Source organism: Lepidochelys kempii, chromosome 24 (assembly GCF_965140265.1).
Source record: "Lepidochelys kempii isolate rLepKem1 chromosome 24, rLepKem1.hap2, whole genome shotgun sequence".
NCBI lineage: Eukaryota > Metazoa > Chordata > Testudines > Cheloniidae > Lepidochelys > Lepidochelys kempii.
The window spans coordinates 13,180,158-13,193,370 of record NC_133279.1 but is presented as its reverse complement, the minus strand read 5'-3'; the positions used below and the strand labels follow the sequence as shown (position 1 = coordinate 13,193,370).

General features: G+C 52.4%; 1 protein-coding gene across 1 annotated transcript in view; it reads right to left on the bottom strand.

Annotated features, from left to right (window-relative positions):
- Window positions 1–12,285, bottom strand: part of LOC140902927 (IgGFc-binding protein-like) — a 31,812-nt gene extending 19,527 nt beyond the window's left edge. Inside the window, exons 1-8 of the mRNA XM_073323510.1 lie at window positions 11,706–12,285; window positions 8,484–9,061; window positions 7,436–8,006; window positions 6,178–6,773; window positions 3,816–4,389; window positions 3,362–3,555; window positions 2,657–2,798; window positions 638–978 (exon numbers count right to left, since the gene is read on the bottom strand). Coding sequence (XP_073179611.1) covers window positions 638–978; window positions 2,657–2,798; window positions 3,362–3,555; window positions 3,816–4,389; window positions 6,178–6,773; window positions 7,436–8,006; window positions 8,484–9,061; window positions 11,706–12,285 — 3,576 coding nt within the window. The remainder of the gene's footprint in view (window positions 1–637; window positions 979–2,656; window positions 2,799–3,361; window positions 3,556–3,815; window positions 4,390–6,177; window positions 6,774–7,435; window positions 8,007–8,483; window positions 9,062–11,705) is intronic.
- Window positions 12,286–13,213: the final 928 nt, after the last annotated feature.

Sequence of the window (13,213 nt, the reverse complement as noted above, 5' to 3'; positions counted from 1 at the left end):
CCGTGGGGGAGGGGGCCGCGTGGGGGAGTGACGGAAGGTTGTTTTGACTAGGGTGAACAGATGTCCCGATAAAATCAGGACTGTCCCTATTTTTAGTTCTTTGTCCCGCATCCCGACCAATGCGCGGTCAGGACGCCATTTGTCCCGATATTGCGGCTCTGGCCGCCTTTTTTTTTTTCCCATGTTTCCCGATATTTTGTCCGTTTCATCTGGTCACCCTAGTTTTGACCCTTGTCTCTGACTCCTGGTTCCTGGCTCCAGATCTGGCTATTAGCTCCAGCCAGGAGGTCTGACCGCCCACGTCCCAGTTGCTGACGGTAGCCCCAAGCACAGAGCTTTGGAATTGGGTCAGTGCCCCCTGCTGGCCACCTGCCCCATTCTATGACACACAGCACCTGGTATTGCCATGATGGGAATTGGGGTCAGCACTGACTCCAAGGGGAGAGTGCACCCTACTGGGATACCTGTACATCTGAACGTAGTGCAGCACCCCCTAGTACAGTGCCATGGCTTCAGGGACAGCACCAATTCAGGAGGAGAGCACCATCTACTACTTAAACAATTCTACCCCCTGCAACAGCTTGGGTAAATATTTTCAAGGTATCCTATCAAAGTACTGACCACGCCCAGCACTTACCCCCACAAAGCCGACCTCAGTCCTGGCTGCTGTGACAGTGACTCCATCCACCTGGACAGTCACCGACTCAATGTAGAAAGCCTGTGTGTTTCCACTGTTCTCGCTCTCGGCTATGACGTGGAAGGAGGGCAGGACGGAGTCATCCCTGCAGGTCTTGGCCACCGTGTAGTTGCAGGTGCCGTGGAAATCATACACCCATCCATCGAAGGTGTGGTAATGCAAGTAACCTCCAGTCCAGCACGTGGCCTGAGAGACTGGCACACACTCTGCCTGCCCATTTATCATCTTGCAAAAAGTTCCTTCTCTGCAGCGGACCACACTGCACGATGGCTTTGGAATATCTAGTGGGGAAAGACAATAGAAAGACAAGAAACACCAGACTAATCAGTTATATGTGAGAGCAGAGAGGGGACTGAGGGTGGTGTGAAAATTGGGATGATATTTAGTGTCATTGGAATCCTACTTCTTAATCTATCCTGTTTGTGAAATGGAGGGAATGATCGATTGATCTATCTATCTATCCCCATTCGTCTCCTCTATCTATCTATCTAGCCATTTATCCCCATACATATTTCCCTTGGACAGTTCCCAAACCTCCCACAAGTCCTCTGCTGGGAAATCTCTCTGCAAGGGTGAGACCACAGCAGTCTTTGAGCCAGCAGAACCACCTCCTATATCACCCTCCCCACAGCCTCTCGTGCAGCTGCTGAACACAGAGAGCCACGTGACAGGTAGTATGGAGCAGAGCCCTGCAACGCAACCCAAACCTGATGGGAGCCGACAGCAAGTGTCAAGTCTGGGTCAGGTTGAGTAGGAAATCAACGGGACCCTCTTGGGCTTGGGTCAAGTCAGCTGTTCTCCTTCTGCCTGTGGGTAGGGTTGCCAGGTCTCCTTTTTTTGCCTGGAAAGTCTGGTCGAAAAGGGAACCTGGCAATGTCCAGTCATCACTGCAGACCGGACACTAAAAGTCCAGTTACCTACAGTAACCAGCCTCCGCCACCCAGGGAATGGGGAGAGCAGAAGCTACTGCTGGAGCCTGGAGAAGCACTCAGCAACAGCTCCGGCGGAGAAAGGTACCGGCGTACCAGCGGCTCCCCATCCTGCCTTGAGCACGGCTCTCCCTCCCCAACCCTGCCCCAGTCACCCCATCAACCTCAGAGCCCTGCTCTCTCTCCAGCGTCCTGCTCCAGTCACCCTTCCACCCCTAGAGCCCTGCTCAGCTGTCAGGGGCAGGGTGGTGGAGAGAGCAGTGAGCGACAGTGGGTGGGGAAAGAGGAATAGGGGACAGGGCCTTGGGGGAAGAGGTGGAGCAGGAAGAAGGGGAGGTTCCTGTGCTCAGTGTCCAGTTTTCACAAATGAGACAGTTGGCCGCCCTACCTGTGGGGTGAGCGTGGAGGTAGGTGCATGCCCAGCTCCTACGAGCACTGCCACCTGGCTGCATTATGCATACTGTGGAGTGAGGGAGCTGCCCCAGAGTGCACACACTGCAGCCAGGGATGGTGGATGGCAGGAACAGGTACATAGCCACCGCCGAGCCAACCCCATGGGCGGGAGGTGGCCCTGGCACTCATCCACTTTCATTGGAAGAGTCAGGCTGGGTCGGGAAATGACCTGACCTTCTCGGGCTTGGGCTCCTCAAAAATTAGGCCCAAGCGGACCTCTAGCGTGGAGCAGACAAGGAGAGTGGCTGAGAGGTGATGGGCTCTGACACTGCCCAGATGACTGATGGTCCTATGGGTCTGTAGCCAGGGTGTTCTGTTTATAGCAGCCCCCAGCCTGCTCCCGGAGAGAGAATCATGGAATCTGCACAGATCCCTGACAACTTCCCACCTGGCTCTGCTGGAGAGACCCAACAAGTCTTTCCATCTTTCCGGTCGAAATTCTGCAATATTATGGGTCAAGGTTCCAGGCTAAATGAAGAGGGAGAGTGAGAAGGGTGCAGAGACACAACCACAGCTACTTACTCGCTCCTGTACAATAACCCTTCCAGGGACGTTTCAAACAGTGACTGTCCTGTACCTTTGCTGACGCAGGCCCTGACGCCATCTCTAATCTGGCAGATTTCTTCTCGGGAGCAGCCCTGGGCTTTACAGGTCACCCCTCGGGCAGGAACACACGTGCAGCTTTGCTGGCACTCACTCATCAGGACCGTCTCATTGGGCTGATGGAACGTTTCGAAAACAGGAAATAACAGAATGTAACTGGAAACAATTATTTAAAATAATTTTTGACAGCACCAAACCCAGAGCTGTGCATGTGTTTTTCTAACAGATGTGCTCTCGGAATGATATCGGGGCAGCTCTCTGGCCTGTGTTATACAGGAGGGCAGACTAGATGATCACAATGGACCCTTCTGGCCTTAGAATCTATGTATCTATAAAAATGTCCATTGTGTCATAATATTATTTCCTCTTGCCTTTAGAGAGAAAGGCTGTCTAATGGGCTAAGGACTGGGCTTAAGGCCAGGAACAATTCCTAGGTTTTAACCTCCCATCTGCTACTCATTCACTAGGTGGCCTTGAGCAAGTCACTGCGCTCATCTGGGCATTAAATCTTCTGGCCTTTTTCGGCACTTTGAGCTACTAGCAAAGAGGGAAGCCAGCCTGGATGGACCAATGTTCTGATCCAGTACAGCAAACCCTATATTCTTGACCAGTGTAGGGATTAGGATGTGGACAGAGCAAAAATTAGATCAGACCCAGACACTCCAGCAGGGGGCAGTACCTTGTAATATCTCCCACGTTCGAAGCACCCACAGCTCTGCAGAGTCACACAGCCCTGGCCATCGAAGAAGAAGCCGTCGGCACACTGGCAGCCTTCAGCACAGGTCTCTGGGCAGTCCATGATGTCTCCAGAGCAGGTGGTGGTGCAGAGGTCAGCGCAGACCTCGTAGTGGCTGTTGGCTGGGCAGGTCACAGCTTAAATAGAGAGAGAAATAAATGATGCCTGGAAAGATCTCACACCACAGTGTAGAGGGACAGACACAAAAGGAGAGAAGAGCAGGACAGGGAGGAGAGGAACAGGGCACCTTTCTAAGGGAACATGAGATTGTTGGTTCTCACTGAGAAGAGTTCCAGAAGAAGCCCAGAGGCCTGGAACAAGATGCTCGGCAATATTGACCTCCCCCTCCCTCTTCTCCCAGTGCGTCCCAGAGCTCCTACACTGTCCGCGCACTTACGGCAGAAGGAGGCGCTCCTCCAGGGCTGGATGGGGGCCCCGGCCTCTTGGCAGGCTGTCACGTAGCTGTGGATGCTCTGGCACAGGACCTGGGAATCCCCATTGCCCAGGCACAGATCATACAGGCAGTTGCTCTGATACACGCTGGGGCTGACCGCACCGTGGCAGGCTGCGAAGGGGCTGTCGGGGTCTGTGAGCAGCCCACAGTAGTTGCGCCCTCTGAAGACATCCTTCTTCTTCTCTTCGCAAACTGGACAGCTGTTTCCAGCACATCTGTCTGTACAGGATGCTCCTGGGATCTCGACTTCCCAAGCAGAGCCAAATGCTGCCTCATCAGGGGCTGTCCTGCCATTGGGGAGCAGGAACTCCTCGTCTTCCCGTCCATTGTAGTTCCCGCACAGGCCGCACGTCTGGCCCTCGTAGCTTCCTGGAATGGTGACCCTGGCCTGGTAAACCAGGTCATAGCTCACAGTGAGGCCGAAGTTGGTTTGCACCAGAATGTTTGTGCCATGTTGATATGCTCTAAGTTGCCCATCAGCCACGATTACTGGGAGGTTGTGGGACACCCCGTTCACCTGGAAGAGAGAGAACATTCCCTGTGAGCATGGGGAAGCAGGGACACAGACAAGATTCTGCTCTCACTGACACATGGCATAAATCAGAATGACTCCAGATTTCACTTTGGGATGACTTGTCCTCACCTTCCAAGGTCTTCACATTTCCGCCCTAGTCTACATCTCTTCTCTCCTTTCCGCAACACCTCAGCTCCCTCCCAGTTCTCTCTCTTTACCATTGCTATTTTCTCCAACCATGTTTGGCTTGCACCTCCTTTTCATGCAAGCTCCTGCACACAGAATACTCTCCTACTTCTTGTCTGTCTCCCTTTCTCCCCTAAAGACCCACTTCCCTGGTGACACCTCATTCCTTCACCCCTTGCCTTCTTCTCCTATCTCCACCAATTTACCACATGTTTTATTTGTCCCAAGTTAGACTGCAGGCTTCTCAGGGGAATGCATCATGGGAGAAATTCTTTAACACAGAGCCAAAGGAGTTAAAATGGAGAGGAAGTTTATTCCATGTTTGCAAAAATGTGAATTATGTGTAGAGAGTTCAAAGAAACATGGTGTATAAACCAAGAAGTGAGGCAAAGAAGATTGAGCTGAGCTAAGAGGATGCTCAGCTTGCTCAAATGAAACTCTGACATAGCAGCATCCATGAGTAATACTTCCTACCATCTCCAGTTGGCCAGGAGACCCTGTCCCATCCTGATGGATGATGATCTGGCATCAATTATTTCATGCCTTCATCACCTCTCTTCTGGACTACAGTAATGTGATATACCATGAACCCTTCAGCACTCCAGAAGCGTCTCCTCACCAGCACTGGCTACTGAGATTATATCAAAACTGTCCTCTGCTCCCTCTTCTGCCTTCCAAAGAGAACACTGAATTCAGTTCAAGCTTTCACCCCTGGCTATCTAAAAGATCAATTAAACCTTCTGGGAAAATAACGGTAAAGTTTGCCTGTGCAGGAGATGGAGCTTTACTGGTGAGCAGTTCGAGACTGAGGAATGAACTCCCTCAGAAACAAAGGACCCTGACAAACCTCACCACTTCCCCCCCAAGTGCAAGGTGCATTTCTCTGACCTGCTGTCTCAAACACACACACACACACATACATATATATAGAAGGCAATATGCGTGCACATTTATATCTTTTAAAAGTAAATCCAATGCAAAACACTCCCCTGTAGGCACATCTCCTCCTGGGGATAGGATGAGAGTGTTGGTTAAGTTACTTAGTGTGTTGCTGGAAAGTGCTGAAATACTACATGGATGCGCATGATATAAGAATTTGTAAGAGGGTGGCTTGTCCTTTAAGGCCAGCGGGCCAGCCAACCCTGATTACTAAAGAGGCACACCTGAGGAGCACGAATCACCTGATTCCCCTATAAGAGCAGCAGGAGGAAGAAGGGAGGCTGGCCCTGCAGAGAGAGTTCTCAGGGAGAACAGAAGAGAATCAAGAGGCTGATAGGAGTGAATAGACTCCAGCAGGGAAACTTGAAATTTGGGGAGCATGACTACAGACAGGAAAGAACTTGGAGTGACCTGGTATGGAGAAAAATGGATGGACTTGAAAACTTTATTTTTCATGTTTGATAATTTAATAATCCAGACCCTAAGGAGGGCGGTTGTTATTCGACTTGTCTTCTGAGCTATTGAGGAGCCCAAGAGGGGAAGCTGAGGCAGACTACCTGCAGTGCAACCTTTGCCATGAGGGGGCCTTAGAGAGATGGCCAAACTGCAAACAAACCTGTGTAGAATAGAATAAAATCTCTGCCCATGAGAATATGGAGGACTTACCATGATGAGCCCTTGTTTGTTTTGCAGTAGGGTGAGTGTGATCCCATACACCTGGATGGACACCAGCTTGGCCATGGACATGTTCCTGGTGCCCCAGTCTTCTTTCTCTACGCTGATAGTAAATGGTGTAAGGTCACTGGCATCAGTGCAGGTCTTGGCCAGGATGTAGGTGCAGGTGCCTTGGAAGTCAAAGGGGACCCCGTCGAAAGAGAGGTAGTGGGGATGGCCAGAGGCAGAACAGGTCGCAGATCCAAATGGGTGGCATTTCTGGATGCCGTCCACGACCCCGCACTCCTCACCAGTGCCGCAGGAGAAAGCCTTACACACAACCTCCCCACCAGCCTGACACACGCACTGCTCCTCGCATGAACCGCTCGGGTGGAAGGTCTCCCCAGCCTGGTGGTAAAGTCCCCAGTGGAGGCATCCGCACTGGGAAAAGGGGACGCAGCTGTCGCCACTGAGAACGAAGCCCTCGTCACACACGCAGCCTTCCTTACACTGGGTCGTGCATTGCACCGGGGCATAGAGGTTGCTGCATGTCAGATCGCAGCTGCTGCTGCAGAATTCGTAGTGACTGTTCGGGGGACAGGACGGAGCTGTAATTAGAACAAAGAGTTAGCTCACATCGCGCATTAGCAATGTGCACAACGAACCATCACGAGAAGATGCAACTTCATTCCAGCGCCTAATATTCTATTTCCTTGGTTTGGCTAATTAACAAAAGGCAGCATCTGCACTGGGGTCCCAGGTCTGATGAACTGGTTGCCTCACAGAGGCCAGGAGGTGGGATACAGACAATCTCCCTCCTACGATGAGGCTTCTAATTCGGTTTATTGTTTCATGGTCTCACTGCTAGCTTTTTGATTTGAATCCGGGTCAGTAGCGGTTAAAATTCATCCCCAGCTGACGACTTTTGTGGGATGAGTCGGTGGGTTCCCAGCCCCGTTCCTAATGGACAAACATCCCAGTTAGTAGCCACCCTGAGTCCCAGCTCTGACTATGCCCCAGTCTCAGAAGGGAAGGCAAGGACTGGACTGGCCATGGAGAGCACACTACATTCCTAGCAGTGTTTCCCTAGTGCTGTGGGTTCAGCACTCGTAGTGGCCTTGGCAGCTGCACCCTGGGCTCGGGTGCAGCTGCCTGCTGAGAGAGACCATTGTCTGTAAAAATGTTCTGCCGTGTTTAGATCCACATCTACCAGCCAACAAGAATTAACGATCCCCCAAGGGGCAGGCAGCGGTGAACACGGGGGACTCACAGCAGAATTTCGTCGTCCTCCAGGGACGCACCATAGCTCCAGCTTCCTGACATGCCTCGGAATAGCCAGCAACGGCCTGGCAGACGTTACTCTCCCGCCCACTGAGGACGCAATAGCCGTACACGCAGTCTACGAAGTATCCATGGGGGTCCACTTTGCTGTGACATCCTCTGAAAGGGCCACTCTTGTGGAGGATGAGCCCACACTGCCCTCTGCTACCTCGTTGTTGTTTTTCAATAGCCTCTACACTTGCACATGGGGGTATCGTTACTGCAGAGCATCCTGGGAGGTCGCCCACCTTCCAGCTCTGGCCAAAGCTGATGGGGTTTGGTGCCATTGTGCCATCCCTCATGAGCATGTCGTCCTCCCTGTCCCTGTTGAAGTTGCCACACAGACCACACACAGCTCCCGCGTAGGTGACTGGCAGAGTGATCGTGGTACGTCCTGACCACCCGGCATAAGTAACGGTGAGACCAAAGTCTGTCTGGATCACTGTGGCCCAGCCCTTTCTATACATAGTGATTTTCTTATCATCGAGGTTGAAGGGAAGGGTAATCAGGAAACTGTTCACCTGTAAAAGCAAGACATATGGGATATGAAACATTGCTCGCTCATGGTGGAACCTCTGGCTCCAGCACAGAGCTCTGGCCCATCTACTGCTGCTGAAATCTTCATCCAGGTTGACCTGCTCCCTCCTCTACAGCCTGCCTGAATCCCTGCTCTCCAGACTAGGAAGGATCCTCCAACCAGACTTTCATTTCCTCTGGCATTGGCTATTGCTGTTCCCTCCTCTGTGTGCTACCTGAGCCCCAGCTCCCAAAGTTCCCACATATGCTGGGTGCTATTGACACTTTCTCACACAGACAAAGTGTAACCACATCACCCCAACCCTCTAGCTTCTCCACTGGTTGTCCGTTCACATCAGAATCCAGTTAATATTTGACCTGTTTTTTAAGATCCTTCTATGCTTTTTCTGCAACCGACTTCTGATCACAAAGGTGACTTTCCAGAAATGTTTTAGAGACTAGATGTGATTTCTGAAACTCACCATGATTCTCCCAGGGAATTGATTGCTGATCCTGATGTCGGTCTCATAGACCTTGATCTGCACAGGAGCAGTATTGCTTTCCTGGAAGTAGACTTCAAAGTCCACCAGTCCCTCTGCCTTCTTGCACAGGGCCGTGAGCTGGTAGCGGCAGGTGCCTTGGAAGTCGTATCTCCGTCCATCAAAGGTGGTGTAGTGCAGATTCCTTGTCACGGAGCAGGTGGTGTAGCTGGAGGGGTAACAGCCCCGTACGCCGTTCACTAGCCCGCACCTCTCCGAGTGTTTGCACGTAGCGGCCGCGCATTCGACCTGTCTAGTGGCTGCATCGCACATGCACCGTGTCCCACATGCCTCATCGACCCAGAAGCTCTTGTTGGGGGCATAGGGACGCCCCTCGAACTGGCACCCACAGCCGCCCTTGGGGATGCATTTGCCCTGGCTCAGCACAAAACCGTCCTTGCACTGGCAGCTTTCCACGCAGGGGTCTTGGCAGCTGCTGGGGGCTGACTGGTCCACACACGTGGCTGGGCAGGCTGTTCCACAGAGCTGGTACTGGCTGTTCTCCAGGGGGCACTCCATGGCTGGGGAGTGAAGGACCCACAGATTTAGCAGCAAACCCTCTCCACACAAAAGCAATATTTAAAATAGACTGAAAGCGACGTATCTTGTGGGGCTCAGAGAGCCCTCAAATCCCAGTGACCTCAACATTGGCTGAGGGTGCTCAGTATGTTGTAGAAGGTGCTTCGCCCCTTACAGGATCAGGCCCATAGTAGGAAGAGTCACTTAAAAACTGGCATCATTTCACCTGAACCATTCATGTGTTATCAGTCGACGTTAGATACTCAAAGTGACAGGCTGTGATGAAGGGGGGATTGTGTGTACTATTTTTATAATCTCTATGTGTGCCTCGGTTTTCCCATATGCCTTCTGTGTTCCCCAGTGTGTCCAAAATGACTGTTTGCTCCCAGGGCACGCTAAGGCCATGTCTACACGAGCACTTATGTCAGCAAAACTTTTGTCACTCAGGGGTGTGAAAAACAACACCCCCGCCGAGCAACACAAGTTTTGCTGGCATAAGCACTTGTGTGCAGAGCGCTATGTTGGCGGGTGATGCTCTCCTGCCAGCAAAGCTCCCGCCACTCGTTGAGCTGGGTTTATTACGTTGCTGGGAGAGCTCTCCCGTCAGCACAACGCAGCTGCACGAGCGATCTCACAGCGGCACAGGGGTATCGGTGCAGCTGTGCTGGTCTAAGCTTGCTAGTGTAGACGTGTAAGAAACATCGGTACGAATGTCGCCGAGCTGTCTCAGCTGGATGGGTCATTAAAAAGGACTGGCTGAGAGGGACCCCATATCAGTGGAGAATCCAGAAGATAATGGCAAATGCAGTCACAAGGACATTGACACCTAGCAATAAACGACTCCGAGGTGGATGGATTTCCCTGCCTCTCAGCAGGGAGGTGGAGCAAAAATCCCCCAGCTCGAGAAGAAAGGACTGGGAAATGTGATGTGGGGAAATAAGGGTTGGCTGCTGGCAGGAGTTGGGGCTCTCACCTGGAGTCTGACCAAAGAGCTCAGATGGAGACCTGGTCTACACTACCGAGTTAGATGGATGTAGGGCAGCTTATGTCAACCTAATTCTGTTGGAGTCTGCACTAAAATGGAGCTCCCACCTCTGTAACTTGCCTACTACACTGACTTAATAACTCCACCTCCGCAAAAGGCATAGCGCATAGTGCTTCGGTCGATTTAGTTAGGTTGATGTAGATGTAGACAGTGCAGTGATTACGTCGACTGTTGCTGCCTTTCAGAAGCCATCCCACAATGCCCCACACGGACAGTTAAATTGCTGCAAGCGCTCCTGATGAGGACGTGCACTGCCGACACAAGGAGCAGAGTGCGGACACGTAAAACCGATTCAGGTACTGCTGTGGCTGTACATCACATAACTTAGGGCAAATCTACACACAAAACTACACAGGCACCTGAGCAATACCATGGACAGACAAGTACTGTAGGTACAATAGAATCCAGGAGCTCTGATTTCCCAATCACTGCTCAATCCCAAATCACTTGATCACACTCCCTCCCAAATAGGGTTTCCGGGTGCCTGGTTTTCGACCAGAACACCCAGTCGAAAAGGGACCCTAGCAACTCTGGTCAGCACCACTGACCGACCCGTTAAAACTCCGGTTGGTGGTGCAGCGGGGCAGGCAGGCTCTCTACCTGGCTCCATGCAGCTCCTGGGAAGCAGCGACATGTCCCTCCATCTCAGGGGCAGCCACGCGGGCTCCTTGCTTTGCCTCCACCCCAAGTGCCAGCTCCACAGCTCCCACTGGCTGGGAACAGCCAATGGGAGCTGCGAGGGCGATGCCTGGGGTCGGGAGCAGCACACAGAGCCCCATGGCTACCTCCAAGCAGGAGGGACATATCTCTGCTTCCCAGGTGCTGCCTGAGGTAAGCACCACCCAGAGCCCACACCCCGCATCCCCTCCCCAACCCCCTGCCCTAGCCCTGAGCCACCTCCTGCAACCCAACTCCCTGCCCCAGCCCTGAGCCCCCTCCCGCACCCAAACTCCCTCCCAGAGCCCACACCCTGCACCCCATCCTGCACTCACACTCCCTTCTCCAGTCCAGAGACCCCTCCCGCACTCTGAACCCCTTGGTCCCAGCCCAGAGCATCCCTCCTGCACTCCAAACCCCTCATCCCAGGCCCCACCCCAGAGCCCACACCCCCAGACAGAGCCCTCACCCTCACCCTCTCCCACACCCTAATCCCCTGCCCCAGCCCAGACCCCCCTCCTGCACCCTGAAAACTTCATTTATGGCTCCACCCCAGAGCCTGCACCCCCAGTCCAGAGTCCCTTCCCACTCTCTCCTCCCCCTCTTGCACTTCAAACCCCGCCCCAGGCTGGTGAAAATAAGCACGTGAACAAGGTTGGGGAGAGCGAGCGACGTTGAGAGGGGAGATGGAGTGAGCAGGGGGGTGGGGCCTTGGAGAAGGGGCAGGGCAGGGGGCGGGACAAGGGTGTTCAGTTTTCTGTGTTTAGAAAGTTGGCAACCTTACTCCCAACAGCAGGGCTAGAACTCCTGATTTCCCAATCATTATTCAATCCACTCGATCACGCTCCTTCCCAACACCGGGGCTAGAACTCAAGAGTGCTGAGCCCCAGGCTCCACGGTCTAACCAGCAGACCATAGACCTTGGCATACAAATCTGTACTCACGGCATCTGGCCAGCTGCCTCCATTCCCCAATCCTGACCCCCTCCAGCTGGCAAGCGTCCGCATAGGCCTTCAGGGCCTCACACAGGGCCTTCCTGTAGCCGTCGTTGTGGCACAGATCGTACACGCAGTTGTCCAAGTAGACTGTAGGATCCACCTTGGAGTGGCACTGGCTGAAGGGCCCATCTGAGACCTTGGTTATCAGGCCGCACGAGGCCTCTTCCTTGTACTTTCTGGCTATGCTGGTGGCACAGGGCCTGCAACCTCCAATGCAATCGTGCCAGCAAAACTGATCCTCATCTTCCACTGCCCAGCTTTTCCCCAGGGTGGCGACACTGCGAGCCCGGTCCCCTTCTGAGGTCTGGAAGTCATCAGAGGGGTCCCTATTATAGTTGCCACACAGGCCGCACAGGCTGTCGTAGAAGTCATTAGGGACGGTGACCCTCAGGTGGTTGTTCCAGTCATAGGACACCCTGAGGTTGAAGTCGGTGCGGAGGACGAGGGAGGTGCCGCTCTGATAGAGCCGAAGGGCCGCGTTGTTCAGGGAGATGGGTAAGTGGGCCCTGGTGTTATTCAGCTTCATGGTGAGAAAGAAAGGGCAAAGGTCAGAATCGAGTGCATAGGTCGTTCATTTAGAAAGGGACCTCTTCTCAGATACAATTTTTCACTAGTATTTGCCTATTCTTCAAAATCAAAAGTTTTGATGGAAACTAAGATTTCGAAGATTTCAAAGACTGACCTGGAGCCATTCCAATCCCCTTCCCAGAAAATTTAGTAATTTTGGGTTCTCATTCCATATTGTTATGAAGCTCATTTTCAAATAATTGAAATCCTCTCCCAAATGGAATTAACTTTCTCCAGCCACCTCTATCTAGTATGATGCTATAATTTACTATTGGTTCAGATTTGGGTCCAGATTCAGTGAAAATTATGAGTTGGTTCCATTACTATTGATTGGAATTTTTCCACATAATTCCTATATTGGACCTGTGATTTCAATATAGCCCATTGTAGATGAAAGGGCTGGCAATAAGAATTGCTGGCAGCTGCTGTAAATGACAGGGACTGCATTGGTTAGAGCTGTTAAGGAGCGGCTCCACTGAAAGAGGGGGCTGCGTTGGTGACAGCTGTTAGCAGCATCACCTGGGGGACGAGAGGTCTCTAGGAGCTGACTACAATGTTCCGGGGCTCCTGAGGTACCTCAGGTTGGAGATGGCTCTGTAGTTCAAAGGCCCTGAGATGTGCCTCAGAGTTTCCCCATAGCTTAGAGCTCAGGCATGTCCTCCTGGATCCAATAGTGGGGATTCTCCTCAGGTGGGCTCTAGAAGAATCCCTGTTACATTAGAAACTGCTGGGGAATTTGCGGAAGGATGGACTCAGTGGAGCTGGGATTTGCCCTGCTCCTGCATGACATGCTGTGGGATATGTAATGACCAAATGTTCACATCTACACTTTATCTGGTGTGTAGATCCTATGTGCTTGTGACAGAGCTAACAGCTCCTTATACTAA